General features: G+C 53.2%; 2 protein-coding genes across 3 annotated transcripts in view; both read left to right on the plus strand.

Moving 5' to 3' along the window:
- LOC147084903 (uncharacterized) overlaps positions 1 to 9,378 on the plus strand; it is a 39,200-nt gene extending 29,822 nt beyond the window's left edge. The window contains exon 3 of one of the 2 annotated variants that reach the window (XM_085979609.1): positions 7,311 to 9,378. In XM_085979609.1, the coding sequence (XP_085835735.1) occupies positions 7,311 to 9,260 (1,950 nt within the window). In that variant the 3' untranslated portion in view covers positions 9,261 to 9,378. Of the gene's footprint in view, positions 1 to 7,147 lie in introns of both variants that reach the window. The other variant, XM_085979608.1, reaches the window with a different exon arrangement.
- Positions 1 to 20,942, plus strand: part of LOC147084901 (cytohesin-2) — a 552,369-nt gene that overhangs the window by 236,490 nt on the left and 294,937 nt on the right. The gene's annotated exons all lie outside the window — the stretch shown is intronic.

The raw sequence follows: 20,942 nt of genomic DNA on the forward strand, positions 1-20,942 counted from the left end.
AATCGACCCAATCTCTCCTCATACGTCATTCCTGCCATCCCAGGTATCAGTCTGGTGAATCTTCGCTGCACTCCTTCCATGGCAAGAACATCCTTCCTCAGATAAGGCGACCAAAACTGCACACAATACTCAAGATGTGGTCTCACCAAGGCCCTGTACAACTGCAGCAAGACATCCTTGCTCCTGTACTCGAATCCTCTCGCTACGAAGGCCAACATACCATTTGCCTTCTTAACCGCCTGCTGCACCTGCATGCTTACCTTCAGCGACTGGTGCACAAGGACACCCAGGGTCTCGTTGCACTTCCCCTTCTCCCAATCTATTGCCGTTCAGATAATAATCTGCCTTCCTGTTTTTGCCACCAAAGTGGATAACCTCGCATTTATCCACGCTATACTGCATTTGCCATGCTTCTGCCCAATCACCCAACTTGTCCAAATCATCCTGGAGTTTCTCGGCATCCTCCTCACAGCACACACGCCCACCCAGCTTTGTGTCGTCTGCAAACTTGCATATTATGATTTTCTAAGTGCTCTGTTACCAGGTCCATATTAACAGATTCTAGCATTTAGCCTACTACTGCCTCCAACTAACAGCGCCTATATCCACCTCAGTAACATAAGACCATAAGATGTAGGAGCAGGAGTCGGCCATTCGGCCCCTCGAGCCTGCTCCGCCATTCAATAAGATCATGGCTGATCTGATCTTGGCCTCAATTCCACTTTCCTGCCCGCTCCCCATAACCCTCGACTCCCCTATAGCTCAAAAATCTGTCTGTCTCCACCTTGAATATATTGAGCGACTCCGCCTCCACAGCTCTGTGGGGTAGAGGATTCCACAGAGTCACCACCCTCTCAGAGAAGAAATTCCTCCTCATTTCCGATTTAAAAGGGCGACCCATTATTCTGAAACTATGCCCCCGAGTTCTAGATTCCCCCACGAGGGGGAAACATCCTCTCTGCATCTACTCTGTCGAGCCCCCTTAGAATCTTACATGTTTCAATAAGATCCCCTCTCATTCTTCTAAACTCCAATGAGTATAGGCCCAACCTGCTCAACCTTTCCTCATAAGTCCACCCCCTCATCTCCGGAATCAACCTCGTGAATCGTCTCTGAACTGCCTCCAATGCAAGTATATCCTTCCTTAAATAAGGAGATCAAAACTGTACACAGTACGCAAGGTGTGGTCTCACCAATACCCTGTACAGTTGTAGCAGGACTTCCCTACTTTTATACTCCAACCCCCCTTGCAATAAAGGCCAACATTCCATTTGGCTTCTTCATGTCCAGCATTTATTGCCCATCCCTAGTTACCCTTCAGAAGGATGTTCTTGCCATGGAGGGAGTGCAGCGAAGATTCACCAGACTGATACCTGGGATGGCAGGAGTGACGTATGAAGAGAGATTGGGTCTCGCCCCCTCCCTATCTCTATAACCTCCTCCAGCCCCTACAATTCTCATCCTCCTGTTCAAATCCCTCCATGGCCCTCGCCCCCTCCCTATCTCTGTAACCTCCTCCAGCCCCTACAATTCTCATCCTCCTGTTCAAATCCCGCCATGGCCCTCGCCCCCTCCCTATCTCTGTAACCTACTCCAGCCCCTACAATTCTCATCCTCCTGTTCAAATCCCTCCATGGCCCTCGCCCCCTCCCTATCTCTGTAACCTCCTCCAGCCCGTACAATTCTCATCCTCCTGTTCAAATCCCTCCATGGCCCCTCGCCCCCTCCCTATCTCTGTAACCTCCTCCAGCCCCTACAATTCTCATCCTCCTGTTCAAATCCCTCCCTGGCCCTCGCCCCCTCCCTATCTCTATAACTTCCTCCAGCCCCTACAATTCTCATCCTCCTGTTCAAATTCCTCCATGGCCCTCGCCCCCTCCCTATCTCTATAACTTCCTCCAGCCCCTACAATTCTCATCCTCCTGTTCAAATTCCTCCATGGCCCTCGCCCCCTCCCTATCTCTGCAACCTCCTCCAGCCCCTACAATTCTCATCCTCCTGTTCAAATCCCACCATGGCCCCTCGCACCCTCCCTATCTCTGTAACCTCCTCCAGCCCTACAATTCTCATCCTCCTGTTCAAATTCCTCCATGGCCCTCGCCCCCTCCCTATCTCTGTAACCTCCTCCAGCCCCTACAATTCTCATACTCCTGTTCAAATCCCTCCATGGCCCCTCGCCCCCTCCCTATCTCTGCAACCTCCTCCAGCCCCTACAATTCTCATCCTCCTGTTCAAATCCCTCCATGGCCCTCGCCCCCTCCCTATCTCTGTAACCTCCTCCAGCCCTACAATTCTCACACTCCTGTTCAAATTCCTCCATGGCCCCTCGCCCCCTCCCTATCTCTGTAACCTCCTCCAGCCCTACAATTCTCATCCTCCTGTTCAAATTCCTCCATGGCCCCTCGCCCCCTCCCTATCTCTGTAACCTCCTCCAGCCCTACAATTCTCATCCTCCTGTTCAAATCCCTCCATGGCCCCTCGCCCCCTCCCTATCTCTGCAACCTCCTCCAGCCCCTACAATTCTCATCCTCCTGTTCAAATCCCTCCATGGCCCTCGCCCCCTCCCTATCTCTGTAACCTCCTCCAGCCCTACAATTCTCACACTCCTGTTCAAATTCCTCCATGGCCCCTCGCCCCCTCCCTATCTCTGTAACCTCCTCCAGCCCTACAATTCTCATCCTCCAGTTCAAATCCCTCCATGGCCCTCGCCCCCTCCCTATCTCTGTAACCTCCTCCAGCCTCTACAATTCTCATCCTCCTGTTCAAATCCCTCCATGGCCCTCGCCCCCTCCCTATCTCTGTAACCTACTCCAGCCCCTACAATTCTCATCCTCCTGTTCAAATCCCTCCATGGCCCTCGCCCCCTCCCTATCTCTGTAACCTACTCCAGCCCCTACAATTCTCATCCTCCTGTTCAAATCCCTCCATGGCCCTCGCCCCCTCCCTATCTCTGTAACCTCCTCCAGCCCCTACAATTCTCATCCTCCTGTTCAAATCCCACCATGGCCCTCACCCCCTCCCTATCTCTGTAACCTCCTCCAGCCCCTACAATTCTCATCCTCCTGTTCAAATCCCTCCATGGCCCTCGCCCCCTCCCTATCCCTGTAACCTCCTCCAGCCTCTACAATTCTCATCCTCCTGTTCAAATCCCTCCATGGCCCTCGCCCCCCTCCCTATCTCTGTAACCTCCTCCAGCCCTACAATTCTCATCCTCCTGTTCAAATCCCTCCATGGCCCTCACCCCCTCCCAATCTCTGTAACCTCCTCCAGCCCCTACAATTCTCATCCTCCTGTTCAAATCCCTCCATGCCCCTCGCTCCTCCCTATCTCTGTAACCTCCTCCAGCCCCTACAATTCTCATCCTCCTGTTCAAATCCCTCCATGGCCCCTCGCCCCCTCCCTATCTCTGTAACCTCCTCCAGCCCCTACAATTCTCATCCTGCTGTTCCAATCCCTCCATGGCCCTCGCCCACTCCCTATCTCTGCAATCTCCGCCAGCCGTACCACCCTCCGAGATCTCTGCGCTCCTCCAATTCTGGCCTCTTGCGCATCCCCGATTTTTTGATGGGACAGTGTAGAGGGAGCTTTACTCTATCTAACCCGTGCTGTACCTGCCCTGGGAGTGTTTGATGGGACAGTGTAGAGGGAGCTTTACTCTGTATCTAACCCCGTGCTGTACCTGCCCTGGGAGTGTTTGATGGGACAGTGTAGAGGGAGCTTTACTCTGTATCTAACCCCGTGCTGTACCTGCCCTGAGAGTGTTTGATGGGACAGCGTAGAGGGAGCTTTACTCTGTATCTAACCCGTGCTGTACCTGCCCTGGGAGAGTTTGATGGGACAGTGTAGAGGGAGCTTTACTCTGTATCTAACCCCGTGCTGTACCTGCCCTGGGAGTGTTTGATGGGACAGTGTAGAGGGAGCTTTACTCTGTATCTAACCTGTGCTGTACCTGCCCTGGGAGTGTTTGATGGGACAGTGTAGAGGGAGCTTTACTCTGTATCTAACCCGTGCTGTACCTGCCCTGGGAGTGTTTGATGGGACAGTGTTGAGGGAGCTTTACTCTGTATCTAACCCGTGCTGTACCTGCCCTGTGAGTGTTTGATGGGACAGTGTAGAGGGCGCTTTACTCTGTATCTAACCCCGTGCTGTACCTGCCCTGGTAGTGTTTGATGGGACAGTGTAGAGGGAGCTTTACTCTGTATCTAACCCGTGCTGCACCTGCCCTGGGAGTGTTTGATGGGACAGTGTCGAGGGAGCTTTACTCTGTATCTAACCCGTGCTGTACCTGCCCTGGGAGTGTTTGTTGGGACAGTGCAGAGGGAGCTTTACTCTGTATCTAACCCCGTGCTGTACCTGCCCTGGGAGTGTTTGATGGGACAGTGTAGAGGGAGATTTACTCTGTATCTAACCCCGTGCTGTACCTGCCCTGGGAGTGTTTGATGGGGACAGTGTAGAGAGAGCTTTACTCTGTATCTAACCCGTGCTGTACCTGCCCTGGGAGTGTATGATGGGACAGTGTAGAGGGAGCTTTACTCTGTATCTAACCCGTGCTGTACCTGCCCTGGGAGTGTTTGATGGGACAGTGTAGAGGGAGCTTTACTCTGTATCTAACCCCGTGCTGTACCTGCCCTGGGAGTGTTTGATGGGACAGTGTAGAGGGAGCTTTACTCTGTATCTAACCCCGTGCTGTACCTGCCCTGGGAGTGTTTGATGGGACAGTGTAGAGGGAGCTTTACTCTGTATCTAACCCCGTGCTAGACCTGCCCTGAGAGTGTTTGATGGGACAGTGTAGAGGGAGCTTTACTCTGTATCTAACCCGTGCTGTACCTGCCCTGGGAGTGTTTGATGGGACAGTGTAGAGGGAGCTTTACTCTGTATCTAACCCCGTGCTGTACCTGCCCTGGGAGTGTTTGATGGAACAGTGTACAGGGAGCTTTACTCTGTATCTAACCCGTGCTGTACCTGGCCTGGGAGTGTTTGACGGGACAGTGTAGAGGGAGCTTTACTCTGTACCTAACCCGTGCTGTACCTGCCCTGGGTGTGTTTGATGGGACAGTGTAGAGGGAGCTTTACTCTGTATCTAAGCCGTGCTGTACCTGCCCTGGGAGTGTTTGATGGGACAGTGTAGAGGGAGCTTTACTCTGTATCTGACCCCATGCTGTACCTGCCCTGGGAGTGTTTGATGGGACAGTGTAGAGGGAGCTTTACTCTGTATCTAACCCCGTGCTGTACCTGCCCTGGGAGTGTTTGATGGGACAGTGCAGAGGGAGCTTTACTCTGTATCAAACCCCGTGCTGTACCTGCCCTGGGAGTGTTTGATGGGACAGTGTAGAGGGAGCTTTCCTCTGTACCTAACCCCGTGCTGTAACTGCCCTGGGAGTGTTTGATGGGGACAGTGTAGAGGGAGCTTTACTCTGTATCTAACCCGTGCTGTACCTGCCCTGGGAGTGTTTGATGGGACAGTGTAGAGGGAGCTTTACTCTGTAACTAATCCGTGCTGGTCCTGCTGTGGGAGTGTTTGATGGGACTGTTTAGAGGGAGTTTTACTCTGTATCTAACCCGTGCTGTACCTGCCCTGGGAGTGTTTGATGGGACAGTGTAGAGGGAGCTTTACTCTGTATCTAACCCGTGCTGTACCTGCCCTGGGAGTGTTTGATGGGTCAGTTTAGAGGGAGTTTTACTCTGTATCTAACCCGTGCTGTACCTGCCCTGGGAGTGTTTGATGGGACAGTGGAGAGGAAGCTTTACTCTGTATCTAACCCATGCTGTACCTGCCCTGGGAGTGTTTGATCTGACAGTGTAGAGGGAGCTTTACTCTGTATCTAACCCTGTGCTGTACCTGCCCTGGGAGTGTGTGATTGGGACAGTGTAGAGGCATCTTTACTCTGTATCTAACCCCGTGCTGTACCTGCCCTGGGAGTGTTTGATGGGACAGTGTAGAGGGAGCTTTACTCTGTGTCTAACCCGTGCTGTACCTGCCCTGGGAGTGTTTGATGGGACAGTGTAGAGGGAGCTTTACTCTGTATGTCACCCCGTGCTGTACCTGCCCTGGGAGTGTTTGATGGGACAGTGTAGAGGGAGCTTTACTCTGTATCTAACCCCGTGCTGTACCTGCCCTGGGAGTGTTTGATGGGACAGTGTAGAGGGAGCTTTACTCTGTGTCTAACCCGTGCTGTACCTGCCCTGGGAGTGTTTGATGGGACAGTGTAGAGGGAGCTTTACTCTGTATGTCACCCCGTGCTGTACCTGCCCTGGGAGTGTTTGATGGGACAGTGTAGAGGGAGCTTTACTCTGTATCTAACCCCGTGATGTACCTGCCTTGGGGGTGTTTGATGGGGCTGTGTAGAGGGAGCTTTACTCTGTATCTAACCCGTGCTGTACCTGCCCTGGGAGTGTTTCATGGGACAGTGTAGAGGGAGCTTTAATCTGTATCTAACCCTGTGCTGTACCTGTCCTGGGAGTGTTTGATGGGACAGTGTAGAGGGAGCTTTACTCTGTATCTAACCCCGTGCTGTACCTGCCCTGGGAGTATGTGATGGGACAGTGTAGAGGGAGCTTTACTCTGTATCTAACCCCGTGCTGTACTTACCCTGGGAGTGTTTGATGGGACAGTGTAGAGGGAGCTTTACTCTGTATCTAACCCGCGCTGTACCTGCCCTGGGAGTGTTTGATGGGACAGTGTAGAGGGAGCTTTACTCTGTATCTAACCCGTGCTGTACCTGCCCTGGGAGTGTTTGATGGGACAGTGTAGAGGGAGCTTTACTCTGTATCTAACCCGTGCTGTACCTGCCCTGGGAGTGTTTGATGGGACAGTGTAGAGTGAGCTTTACTCTGTATCTGACCCCGTGCTGTACCTGCCCTGGGAGTGTTTGATGGGACAGTGTAGAGGGAGCTTTACTCTGTATCTAACCCCGTGCTGTACCTGCCCTGGGAGTGTTTGATGGGACAGTGTAGAGGGAGCTTTACTCTGTATCTAACCCGTGCTGTACCTGCCCTGGGAGTGTTTGATGGGACAGTGTAGAGGGAGCTTTACTCTGTATCTAACCCCGTGCTGTACCTGCCCTGGGAGTGTTTGATGGGACAGTGTAGAGGGAGCTTTACGCTGTATCTAACTCCCTTGTGTTCGATATTTGTGTCTCTTCTGCAGGATTGGGCCTGCGCCATTCCTCGATCCGGTGCCGCCTAGGAGAGCGAGCGAGCGAGGCAGAGCGAGCCCCCGCCTCCTCGGTCGGGACATGGCGGAGAGTGAAGCGCCGGCCCGGAGCTCCCGGGGCGGGACGGGGGCCGGCGGAGGCGAGCGTCCGTACGAGTGCCTGGAGTGCGGGAAAAGCTTCAAGTGGTCCTCGCGACTGGTCCACCACCAGCGCACGCACAGCGGAGAGCGGCCCTACAAGTGCGGCGAGTGCGGCCGGGCCTTCAAGGGCTCCTCGGCCCTCCTCTACCACCAGCGGGGCCACACCGGCGAGAGGCCCTACAAGTGCGGGGAGTGCGGCAAGGCGTTCAAGCGCTCCTCGCTGCTGGCGGTCCACCAGAGCGTCCACACGGGCCTGCGGGCCTTCAAGTGCGGCCTGTGCGCCATGACCTTCAAGTGGTCCTCCCACTACCAGTATCACCTGCGCCAGCACACCGGGGAGAGGCCCTACGCCTGCGGCGAGTGTGGCAAGGCCTTCAAGAACTCCTCCAGCCTCTCCCGGCACCGGCATGTCCACACGGGCGAACGGCCGTACCCCTGCCCGCTCTGCGGCAAGGCGTTCGCCCAGTCGGCCAACCTGCGCCAGCACCAGCGCACCCATTCCGGCGAGCGGCCCTACCAGTGCGGGGACTGCGGCAAGAGTTTCACCCACTCCTCCAACCTGCTGCTCCACCGCCGCACCCACGGCCCCGCCGCCGCCCCCCGCCCCCACCAGTGCCCGCTGTGCCCCAAGGTCTTCGTGGCCGCCCCGTACCTCCAGAAGCACCTGCGCTGTCACACGGCGGAGGAGCAGGCCGCCCCGGCGGACACGGCGGCGGAGGAGGAGCAGGCGGAGGAGATTGCCGTGTCCCCGGCCGAGGTGCTGCTGCACGCCAGCGAGACGGTGGAGATGGTCTACCAGTGCGCCGGCTGCGAGAAGACCTTCTGCGCCCAGGACCTGCTGCTGAGCCACCAGCAGACGCACCAGCCCGCCCCCGCGCCCGCCGCGGCCAAGCGGGACGAGCCGGCCTTCAAGTGCGCCGTCTGCGAGCGCACCTTCGGCCAGCTGGCCCTGCTGCTGGCCCACCAGCGAGGACACACCGCCGAGCAGCGGCTGGTGCAGGCCGGGGCGGAGGTGACCTGCTCCGCCCTGCAGCCCCCGCCGCCGCCGGCCGCCGAGCGGGATCCGCCCTCCTCCTCCTCCTCCGTCCCCCGCGACGAGGCCCTGCCTGCGCCGGCCCCCGAGCGGGGGGCGGCCGAGAGGCCCTACAAGTGCGGGGAGTGCGGCCGTGCCTTCAAGGGCTCCTCGGGCCTGCGCTACCACCAGCGGGGCCACACCGGCGAACGGCCCTACAAGTGCGGGGAGTGCGGCAAGGCGTTCAAGCGCTCCTCGCTGCTGGCGGTCCACCAGCGGGTCCACACGGGCCTGCGGGCCTTCAAGTGCGGCGAATGCGGCCTGACCTTCAAGTGGTCCTCCCACTACCAGTATCACCTGCGCCAGCACACGGGGGAGAGGCCCTACGCCTGTGGCGAGTGCGGCAAGGCCTTCAAGAACTCCTCCAGCCTGTCCCGGCACCGGCACCTCCACACGGGCGAGCGGCCGTACCCCTGCCTGCTCTGCGGCAAAGCCTTCACCCAGTCCTCCAACCTGCGCCAGCACCAGCGCACCCACTCCGGCGAGAGGCCCTACCAGTGCGGGGACTGCGGCAAGAGTTTCACCCACTCCTCCAACCTGCTGCTCCACCGCCGTACCCACTCGGCCGAGCGGCCCTACGCCTGCACCGTCTGCTCCAAAGCCTTCGTCATGGCCTCCTACCTCCAACGGCACCTGCGCACCCACGCCTTGGAGCAGCCGGCCCCGGCGGCGCTCCAGACCGTCCAGACCTTTCAGACGGTGCAGGGCCTCCAGACCGTCCAGGGCCTCCAGACCGTCCAGGGCCTCCAGACGGTGCAGGGACTCCAGACGGTCCAGGGACTGCAGACCGTCCAGGGCCTCCAGACCGTCCAGGGCCTCCAGACTCTGCAAGGCATCCAGATAATCCACACCGTGCAGACCCTGCCCACCGTCCAGCTGGTGCAGACCTTCTAGCGACCTCACGCCCCCGCGCCAGCCAGAAGCAGGAACCCCCGGTTGGAACTCCCCGTCTAGTCAAGCCAGAAGATCCAGTGGCTGGACCATCTGAGGACCTCCCTTCCAGCCCGACCACCCGAAGCGTCCACCCGGCGCCCGAAGGCCAACAGTCCTCCCCGCCCAGCAAGAAGACGCTCGTGGATTTGGACCCGATTCTTCGGTTTGGACACCGTCTCCCTCGCCTCCACTCCTCCGCGCCCTCCCTTTTTCGGGGCGGGAAGCCTCTGGACAACTTCGGACTCTGCGGGGGAACGGAAACACCCACCCACGCCCCCCCCCCCTCCGCAAGAAGGGGCTGGACTGGGACGGAGCCAGCGGACGGTTCCTCGACACCCGGCACCCAGCAGGTCCGCACTCCTCCCCCAACCGCGGTGCCCGTGCTTCTCCGCCCGTTCTCAAGAGAGGCCCGTCGGGACGGGGACGGCGGCGGCGAGGACAGTAGACCCTTTGCCCCCCCCCCCCGGCCCCCCGCCAGCACCACAGACTGTTGGTAACCATCTACGTTTGGGAGTGTCCGCCTCGACGTCTCGTGACCCAGGAGGGCCACTGTTATAAATCTCATCATTCATCAAGAAACTACTTGTGAAATAACACTGGACGGCCAGCTGGTGGCGCCGTCCAAGGAGTATAAATACTCGGGTGTGGGCCCAGCTTGACGGGGACATTTTGTAAAGACAAGGAACTAGTGAAGAACAACTAGACCTCCATGTTCTGAAACAAGTTGATTAGAGCCTTGCTTTATACTCGAACCAAGTGCGTAGTGAGTTTGATTACGTCAGCCACCTTGCTGGTACCAGCCGGAAGATCGCACGGAAGAGCGGCCACAACTAGGACATCTAGCAACCGAACCACCCTCTCTTTCACTGGGCTCCTCAACCCGGACCGATGAACAAAGACCGCCTGGCCCGTCAAGGGACGCGAGGCTGTGATTCTTCCGCAGAAAGACAATGTTGGTTTTTTTTTTTTGCTCGACGCATGAAAGAGAAGGATCTCCTCCCGTCGTCTCACATGGAACTAGGGGAGAGCGCGAAGCATCCGGAGGTTTGCTCTTTGAGGGAAAACGTCTGCACGGCCGTCAGTACCGGAATTCGTAGAACTTCGCTGAGATAATTCGTCCGCCGCGACCACCACCCCCCCCCGTCGTTGCCACTGGGGAAACTGTAACCCGAACGTTCACCAGCTCCCCAAGGCCCGGTCCTCTGTATTACCTTGACTGTCCGCAACCCCCCCACCCCCCCCCCCCCACCCACCCCCCCCCACCCCCGGGGCCCTTGCACTGTCCGTCGTTCCTGTCTCGTTAATAGTTTTACCGCCACGATATAATACCAGTCTGTCTCTCGCCAACTACGGACGATTGAGAGAGAGTCGGGGCTGAGGCCGGCCGACCAGAATATTAATTCCCCGTCCCGCCTGGTCTGTGCTGCGGGAGCCAATCCCGGGCGGTGAAAGAGGCTGGCTTCAGTGCTCCTCTGACCCCTTTTGAGAGGAACCCAAACCAAGGTCGCCCCCCCCCCCCCGCCCCCTGCTCTCGATCACAACCCCGGTCCGCTCTCACCGGGAAAAGTATTTGGGGCGAGCCGGGATGGGATTGGGGGGCTTGTGATGCGAATCCGCGACGCCTCCCGTGGCCGAATTTCCAGGGGGGATGGGTGAGGGGGTGCTGCCGACAGCCCAATGCTTTGGGGTGGAGGGCAGCTTGTGCGGGGCCTCTGCGAGAAGAAAGATAGGAGCAGGAGTAGGCCATTCAGCCCCTCGAGCCTGCTCCGCCATTCAATGAGATCATGGCTGATCATCCAAATTCAGTTCCCTGTCCCTGCCTTCTCCCCATATCCCTTGATCCCTTTAGCCTTAAGAAATATATCTAACTCCTTCTTGAATATATTTAATAAGTTGGCCTCAACTGCCCTGTGGTGGAGAATTCCACAGGTTCACCACTCTCTGGGCGAAGAAATTCCTCCTCATCTCTGTCCTAAATGGCTTACCCCTTATCCTTAGACTGTGACCCCTGGTTCTGGACTCCCCGACCATCGGGAACATCCCTCCTGCATCTAGTCTGTCCAGTCCTGTCAGAATTTTATAAGTTTCAATGAGATCCCCTCTCATTCTTCTAAACTCCAGCGAGTACAAGCCCAATCGACCCAATCTCTCCTCAAACGTCATTCCTGCCATCCCAGGTATCAGCCTGGTGAATCTTCGCTGCACTCCCTCCATGGCAAGAACATCCTTCCTCAGATAAGGCGACCAAAACTGCACACAATACTCGAGGTGTGGTCTCACCAAGGCCCTGTACAACTGCAGCAAGACATCCTTGTTCCTGTACTCGAACCCTCTCGCTACGAAAGGCCAACATACCGACATGCCTCGGCTTTGGGTCGCGGGGAACGGAATCGAGCCGAGGGGGAGCCAGCCCGGTAACGGTTGATTCGCCCGACTCCCCTCCCCCACCCTCTACCCCGGGGCCCCCTCCCTTTGCCCCCAACTCCTGCCCCATCAAAGGCGTTGTCCCCCTCTCCTCTTGAACAACCTACCCTTGAAGCCCCCTGCGAGATTCGTCTCTCTCCCCGCCGGCTGCAGGACCAGCAGGAGCCTGTTCAGCCCCCTCCTCCAGACCGCTCCCGCCACTCAAGTTAAATCCCAGCTGATCCTGCAAACCCCCACATTTCCATTCGCTCGCCTCCATGCCGCATCCCCCCCCCCCGGGAACCCCTTCACCCCGCGAAGCAAAACCGACCGACTCTCAGCATCAACACCCTCTCGGCGGGGAAGAGAGCGCTCCGGCCTGCGACTTGCTTCCGCACGGGAAGGGGGGATAAGGGGGCACGGCCCTCCGATGGGGGACCGGGGGAGTCAGCGGACGATCGGTGCCGCCACCTCTACTTGTCTTTCGGGACTCCCGTCCCTTGCCTGACTGTGCGCCCCTTGTAGTTTCTCATTCGCTGCGTGTTGTGATTATATATATATATATATATATACCTCCCCCTGGAGAGGATTGACTGGAGCTTGAATCTTCCAGGATCGTACGACCGCTGTAATCATTATTCTGCATGTAACTGCTTTCGAAGCTTAAGAGGAGCCAGTTAATTGTTCACTGCATTAATCGTTAATGTTCATGTACAGCCCCCGGGCTCGACATCAGATGTCTCTGTCTCTCTCTCTCGCTGTCTCTCTCTCTCTCGCTCTCTATCTCTCTCTCCCTGTCTCTCTCTGTCTCTCTCTCTCGCTGTCTCTGTCTCGCTCTCTCTCTGTCTCTATCTCTGACTCTGTCTCTCTCTCGCTCTCTGTCTCTCTCTCGCTCTCTGTCTCTCTCTCTCTGTCTCTCTGTCTCACTCTGTCTCTTTCTGACTCTCTTCATGTCTATCTCCCCCTCACTCTCTGTCTCGCTCTCTCTGACTCTCTTCATGTCTATCTCCCCCTCTCTGTCTCTCTCTCTGTCTCTCTCTGTCTCTGACTCTCTGTCTCTCTCTCTCTGCCCTTTCCCTTTCCAATTACCCCCACTGTTCCAGCTTGTTTTTGAACGATGAGATTTGGTAACATCGATCGCGGAAAGCCACTGAAAATGTCAAGGGTGGCTGGGTCTAATGATTGAGCTGGTGAATACAGTGCAGTGCTCTGGGTCTGACTTGGGAGTGTTTGATGGGAAAGTGTAGAGGGAGCTTTACTCCGTATCTAACCCGTGCTGCACCTGCACTGGGAATGTTTGATGGGACAGTGTAGAGGGAGCTTCACTCTGTATCTAACCCCGTGCTGTACCTGCCCTGGGGGTGTTTGATGGGACAGTGTAGAGGGAGCTTTACTCTGTATCTAACCCGTGCTGTACCTGCCCTGGGAGTGTTTGATGGGACACTGTAGAGGGAGCTTTACTCTGTATCTAACCCGTGCTGTACCTGCCCTGGGGGTGTTTGATGGGACACTGTAGAGGGAGCTTTACTCTGTATCTAACCCTGTGCTGTACCTGCCCTGGGAGTGTTTGATGGGACAGTGTAGAGGGAGCTTTACTCTGTATCTAACCCATGCTGTACCTGCCCTGGGGGTGTTTGATGGGACACTGTAGAGGGAGCTTTACTCTGTATCTAACCCTGTGCTGTACCTGCCCTGGGAGTGTTTGATGGGACAGTGTAGAGGGAGCTTTACCCTGTATCTAACCCTGTGCTGTACCTGCCCTGGGAGTGTTTGATGGGACAGTGTAGAGGGAGCTTTACTCTGTATCTAACCTGTGGTGTACCTGCCCTGGGAGTGTTTGATGGGACAGTGTAGAGGGAGCTTTACTCTGTATCTAACCCCGTGCTGTACCTGCCCTGGGAGTGTTTGATGGGACAGTGTAGAGGGAGCTTTACTCTGTATCTAACCCCATGCTGTACCTGCCCTGGGAGTGTTTGATGGGACAGTGTAGAGGGAGCTTTACTCTGTATCTAACCCCGTGCTGTACCTGCCCTGGGAGTGTTTGATGGGACAGTGTAGAGGGAGCTTTACTCTTAGAGAAAGCGGCTTATTTGGCTGGAAGATGTCCACGAGGTAGATGCAGGGAGTGTTCTTGGAGGTGACAGGCATGGACCATCCAGGAACCCCCTGACCTTCTGACCATCAGTCTGTGAACATCACCTTTGGACAGACCGTGAATGCCAAGAACTGGAAGCGAGATGGCGACGGCTTCGAGCCGTCAGGCTCTGAAAGAGAGGGTGGGGCAAGGATGTGGGATGGGACCTTTACCAGGGGGCCTCAGGGAGAGGGGAATGTTTGGGAATAAACTAGGGCAAGCGATCAGGAGATGTACCGCTGCTGTAAGTGCTGTATATGTGTGCTTTGTGCTGTTATTAATAAAGCAGAATTCAAATGTGGTCAGTTTTCTCCTGTGTCTTTGTCCGTTCCATCGCTCCGTCCATGGATATTCTCGACAGGCAACCTTCAAAAATGACATATTTTACACGTCGAGTGGGAGATTGTAGTGTCCAAATTGAATATTTATAACCCGTGCTGTACCTGTCCTGGGAGTGTTTGATGGGACAGTGTAGAGGGAGCTTTACTCTGTATCTAACCCCGTGCTGTACCTGTCCTGAGAGTGTTTGATGGGACAGTGTAGAGGGAGCATTACTCTGTATCTAACCCCGTGCTATACCTGCCCTGGGAGTGTTTGATGGGACAGTGTAGAGGGAGCTTTACTCTGTATCTAACCCCGTGCTGTACCTGCCCTGGGAGTGTTTGATGGGACAGTGTAGAGGGAGCTTTACTCTGTATCTAACCCGTGCTGTTAGGGGAGGTTCCGAGAGAGCAAATAATAAAAATGACAACAGAGAAGGTAATAGACTTAGGTAGCAGTGGGGAAATTAAAAACCAGAGCGTGTCAGGAAGGGGCAGAAGGTATGGAGTAAAAGGTAAAGTAATAAAAAGGGCAAAAGCAGGAACTAAGTGTCACAAAACATCTTTGAAAGTTCTCTATCTGAATGCACGTAGCATTCGTAACAAAATAGATGAGTTAATGGCACAAATAACTACATATGGGTATGATTTTGTGGCCATTACAGAAACATGGCTGCAGGGTGACAATGCCTGGGAATTAAACATACCAGGTTATTTAATGATCAGGAAGGACAGGCAGGAAGGAAGGGGAGGTGGGGTGGCTATGTTAATAAAGGAAGGAATCACTGTAATACAGAGAAATGATATTGGGTCAAAAGATCAGGATAATGAAACAGTTTGGGTGGAGGTAAGGAATAAGAAGGGGAAAAAAACACTAGTGGGCGTAGTCTATAGGCCTCCGAACAGTGGCAGCTCTGTTGGACGGAGTATCAATCAGGAAATAGTTGAGGCTTGTAATAAGGGAACATCTATAATTATGGGGGATTTCAACTATCATATTAATTGGACAAATCAAATTGGGCAGAGCAGCCTTGAGGATGAGTTCATTGAGTGTATTAGGGATGGGTTTCTTGAGCAGTATGTAACTGAACCGACCAGGGGGCAAGCAACCTTAGACCTGGTCCTGTGTAACGAGACGGGATTAATTAAAAATGTCCTAGTAAAGGATCCCCTTGGAATGAGTGACCATAACATGGTTGAATTCCATATTCAATTAGAGGGTGAGAAGGTTGGATCTCAAACAAGCATGCTAAGCTTGAATAAAGGAGACTATGAAGGTATGAGAGCGGAATTGAGTAGAGTGGATTGGGAAAATAGATTAAAGTGTAACGATACATGATCAGTGGTGTACATTCAAGGAGTTATTTTACAACTTCCAAAAAATATATATTCCACTGAGAAGAAAAGGGTGTAAAAGAAAAGACAGCCATCCATGGCTAAGTAAAGAAATTAAGGATAGTATTCGACTAAAAACAAGGGCATATAAGGTAGCCAAATCTAGTGGGAGGATAGAGGATTGGGAAAACTTTAAAAGACAGCAAAAAATAACAAAAAGATTGATTAAGAAAGGGAAGATAGATTATGAAAGTAAATTAGCAAAAAATATAAAAACATTGTAAGAGTTTTTATAGTTATATAAAAAGAAAAAGGGTGGCTAAAGTAAATGTTGGTCCCTTAGAGGATGAGACCGGGAAATTAATGGTGGGAAATATGGAGATGGCAAAAACACTGAATGAATATTTTGTATCAGTCTTTACAGTAGAAGACACTAAGAATATCCCAACACTGGACAAACAGGGGGCTAAAGGCGGGGAGGAGCTAAACACGATCAAAATCACTAAGGAAGTGGTACTGGGTAAAATAATGGGACTCAAGGCGGATAAATCACCTGGACCTGAAGGCTTACATCCTAGGGTCTTGAGGGAAGTGGCGGTAGGGATTGTGGATGCATTGGTAATAATTTTCCAAAACTCCCTGGACTCGGCAAAGGTCCCGGCAGACTGGAAAACTGCTAATGTAACACCCTTATTTAAAAACGGCAGTAGACAGAAGGCTGGAAACTATAGACCGGTTAGCCTAACATCTGTGGTAGGTAAAATTTTGGAGTCCATTATTAAGGAGACAGTAACAGGACATTTGGACAATCACAATTTAATAGGACAAAGTCAGCATGGTTTTATGAAGGGGAAGTCATGTTTGACAAATTTGCTGGAGTTCTTTGAGGAAGTAACGTATAGGGTGGATAAAGGGGAACCAGTGGACGTAGTGTATTTAGACTTCCAAAAGGCATTTGACAAGGTGCCACACAAAAGATTATTGCTTAAGATAAAAAATCACGGGATTGGGGGTAATATTCTGGCATGGATAGAGGATTGGCTATCTAACAGAAGGCAGAGAGTTGGGATAAATGGTTCATTCTCAGACTGGCAATCAGTAACTAGTGGTGTTCCGCAGGGGTCAGTGCTGGGTCCCCAACTCTTTACAATCTATATTAACGATTTGGAGGAGGGGACCGAGTGTAACATATCAAAGTTTGCAGATGATACTAAGATGGGAGGGAAAGTAGTGAGTGAGGAGGACATAAAAAACCTGCAAGGGGACATCGACAGGCTAAGTAAGTGGGCAGAGATTTGGCAGATGGAATACAATACTGGAAAGTGAGTTTATGCACTTTGGCAGGAAAAATCGTAGAGCAAGTTATTATCTTAATGGCAAGAAACTGGAAAGTACTGAAGTACAAAGGGATCTGGGGGTCCTGGTGCACGAAACTCAAAAGGTTAGTATGCAGGTGCAGCAAGCGATTAAGAAAGCCAATGGAATGTTGGCTTTCATTGCTAGGGGGATAGAATATAAAAATAGGGAGTTATTGCTTCAGTTGTACAAGGTATTGGTGAGACCGCACCTGGAATACTGCATACAGTTTTGGTGTCCATACTTAAGAAAGGACATACTTGCTCTCGAGTCAGTACAAAGAAGGTTCACTTGGTTAATCCCGGGGATGAGGGGATGGACATATGAGGAGAGGTTGAGTAGATTGGGACTCTACTCATTGGAGTTCAGAAGAATGAGAGGCGATCTTATTGATACATATAAGATTGTGAAGGGGTCGGATCGGGTGGATGCGGGGAAGATGTTCCCGATGATGGGTGAAACTAGAACTAGGGGGCATAGTCTTAGAATAAGGGGCTGCTCTTTCAAAACTGAGATGAGGAGGAACTACTTCACTCAGAGGGTGGTAGGTCCATGGAATATGCTGCCCCAAAAAGCTGTAGGAGCTACATCATTACATAAATTTAAAACAGAAGTAGACAGTTTCCTAGAAGTAAAGGGAATTAAGGGTTACGGGGAGCGGGCAGGAATTTGGACATGAGTCTAGGTTCGGATCGGTCATGGCCCTGTGGGTAGCGGAGCGGGCCCAGGGGCCGTGTAGCCTGATCCTGCTCCTATTTCGTGTGTCTAATTCTGTTAGATTCAGGAGATGGTTCTGTGATAGTGGATTGGCGGTTAGGATCAGATCAGCCATGATCTTATTGAATGGCGGAGCAGGCTCGAGGGGCCAATTGGCCTACTCCTGCTCCTATTTCTTATGTTCTTATGTTATGTTCTTATGCCCTGGGAGTGTTTGATGGGACACTGTAGAGGGAGCTTTACTCTGTATCTAACCCCGTGCAGTACCTGCTGTGGGAGTGTTTGATGGGACAGTGTAGTTGGAGATTTACTCTGTATCTAACCCCGTGCTATTCCTGCCCTGGGAGTGTTTGATGGGACACTGTAGAGGGAGCTTTACTCTGTATCTAACCCCGTGCTGTACCTGCCCTGGGTGTGTTTGATGGGACAATGTAGAGGGAGCTTTACTCTGTATCTAACCCGTGCTGTACCTGCCCTGGGAGTGTTTGATGGGACAGTGTAGAGGGAGCTTTACTCTGTATCTACCCCGTGCTGTATCTGCCCTGGGAGTGTTTGATGGGACAGTGTAGAGGGAGCTTTACTCTGTATCTACCCCGTGCTGTATCTGCCCTGGGAGTGTTTGATGGGACAGTGTAGAGGGAGCTTTACTCTGTATCTAACCCCGTGCTGTACCTGCCCTGGGAGTGTTTGATGGCACAGTGTAGAGGTAGCTTTACTCTGTATCTTTACCTCACTGAATAACATCCCGTCATTGCAAGGTGGCCTTTGCTCTGTAATACCTGGATTAAAGGGATTCCTACCTGTGGCCCTCTGCCTTCTAATAAATGCCTTGAAACACCTTTACCTGTTTCCCCCTGTTGGTGTCTCTCACTGCTCATTTACAGCTCTAGCTTTCTCTTTAGGGATTGATAGAAGGCTGTGGGGAGAGAGCGGGACAGTGGGATTAGTTTGGGGATTGATACAGGGCTATGGGGAGAGAGCGGGGCAGTGGGATTAGTTTGGGGATTGATACAGGGCTATGGGGAGAGAGCGGGGCAGTGGGATTAGTTTGGGATTGATACAGGGCTATGGGGAGAGAGCGGGACAGTGGGATTAGTTTGCGATTGATACAGGACTATGGGGTGAGAGTGGGGCAGTGGGATTAGTTTGTAATTGATACAGGGCTATGGGGAGAGAGCGGGGCAGTGGGATTAGTTTGGGGATTGATACAGGGCTATGGGGAGAGAGCGGGGCAGTGGGATTAGTTTGGGGATTGATACAGGGCTATGGGGAGAGTGGGGCAGTGGGATTAGTTTGGGGCTTGATACAGGGCTATGGAGAGAGAGCGGGGCAGTGGGATTAGTTTGGGGATTGATACAGGGCTATGGAGAGAGAGCAGGGCAGTGGGATTAGTTTGGGGCTTGATACAGGGCTATGGGGAGAGAGCGGGGCAGTGGGATTCGTTTGGGGATTGATACAGGGCTATGGGGAGAGAGGGGGGCAGTGGAATTAGTTTGGGTATTGATACAGGGCTATGGGGAGAGAGCAGGGCAGTGGGATTAGTTTGGGATTGATACAGGGCTATGGGGAGAGAGCAGGGCAGTGGGATTAGTTTGGGATTGATACAGGGCTATGGGGAGAGAGCGGGGCAGTGGGATTAGTTTGGGGATTGATACAGGGCTATGGGGAGAGAGCGGGGCAGTGGGATTAGTTTGGGGACTGATACAGGGCTATGGGGAGAGAGCGGGGCAGTGGGATTAGTTTGGGGATTGATACAGGGCTATGGGGAGAGAGGGGGCAGTGGGATTAGTTTGGGGATTGATACAGGGCTATGGGGAGAGAGCAGGGCAGTGGGATTAGTTTGGGGATTGATACAGGGCTATGGGGAGAGAGCGGGGCAGTGGGATTAGTTTGGGGATTGATACAGGGCTATGGGGAGAGAGCGGGGCAGTGTGATTAGTTTGCGATTGATACAGGGCTATGGTGTCCTGTTCTGCTGAAAACCTTTGACTGTCTTGAACAGGTGGTACGGCAACTGAAATTGCGCGTGAATTCACTGAACGATATCGAACATTAATTAAGAATTAAGAATGCAGGCATGTGATTATTCGCTGCTCTGCCTTGGTTTATTTTGCTGTACCATATACCAGTATCTCAGGAAATATGTGATCGCAGGAAGGACCTATTTCCCTTAGCAGAGAGGTCAATAACCAGGGGGCATAGATTGAAAGTAATTGGGAGAAGGTTTAGAGGGGAGATGAGGAGGACGTTCTTCACCCAGAGGGTAGTGGGGGTCTGGAATTCACTGCCTGAAAGGGTGGTCGAGGCAGAAACCCTCATCACATTTAAAAAGTACTTGGATATGCGCTTGAAGTGCCGTAACCCACAGGGCTACGGACCGAGAGCTGGAAAGTGGGATTAGGTCGGAGAGCTCTTTGTTGGCCGGCGCGGACACGATGGGCCGAATGGCCTCCTCCTGTGCCGTAAACTTCTATGATTCTCAAAGGAAATAGTTGGTCTTTTTCTTAGACCACGGATGGCGTCAAAAACAGGAAGGCAGATTATTATCTGAACGGCAATAGATTGGGAGAAGGGGAAGTGCAACGAGACCTGGGTGTCCTTGTGCACCAGTCGCTGAAGGTAAGCATGGCGGTTAAGAAGGCAAATGGTATGTTGGCCTTCGTAGCGAGAGGGTTCGAGTACAGGAACGAGGATGTCTTGCTGCAGTTGTACAGGGCCTTGGTGAGACCACACCTTGAGTATTGTGTGCAGTTTTGGCCGCCTTATCTGAGGAAGGATGTTCTTGCCATGGAGGGAGTGCAGCGAAGAGTCACCAGACTGATACCTGGGATGGCAGGAATGACGTATGAGGAGAGATTGGGTCGATTGGGCTTGTACTCGCTGGAGTTTAGAAGAATGAGAGGGGATTTCATTGAAATTTATAAAATTCTAACAGGACTGTACAGACTAGATGCAGGAAGGATGTTCCCGATGGCGGGGGAGTCCAGAACCAGGGGTCACAGTCTAAGGATAAGGGGTAAGCCATTTAGGACAGAGATGAGGAGGAATTTCTTCACCCAGAGTGTGGTGAACCTGTGGAATTCTCTACCACAGAAGGCAGTGGAGGCCAATTCATTAAATATATTCAAGAAGGAGTTAGATATATTTCTTAAGGCTAAAGGGATATGGGGAGAAGGCAGGGACAGGGTACTGAATTTGGATGATCAGCCATGATCTCATTGAATGGCGGAGCAGGCTCGAGGGGCCGAATGGCCTACTCCTGCTCCTATCTTCTATGTTTCTATCCCAGAACTGAGAGGTTATACCTATCAGGACAGGATTGAACAGGCTGGGGCTCTTTTATTTGGAAAAGAGAAGGCTGAGTGGTGGCCTGATCGA

The sequence above is a fragment of the Somniosus microcephalus genome, unplaced genomic scaffold (assembly GCF_052327205.1).
Source record: "Somniosus microcephalus isolate GS21.2 unplaced genomic scaffold, FLI_Smic_1.0 unresolved_chr9, whole genome shotgun sequence".
NCBI lineage: Eukaryota > Metazoa > Chordata > Chondrichthyes > Squaliformes > Somniosidae > Somniosus > Somniosus microcephalus.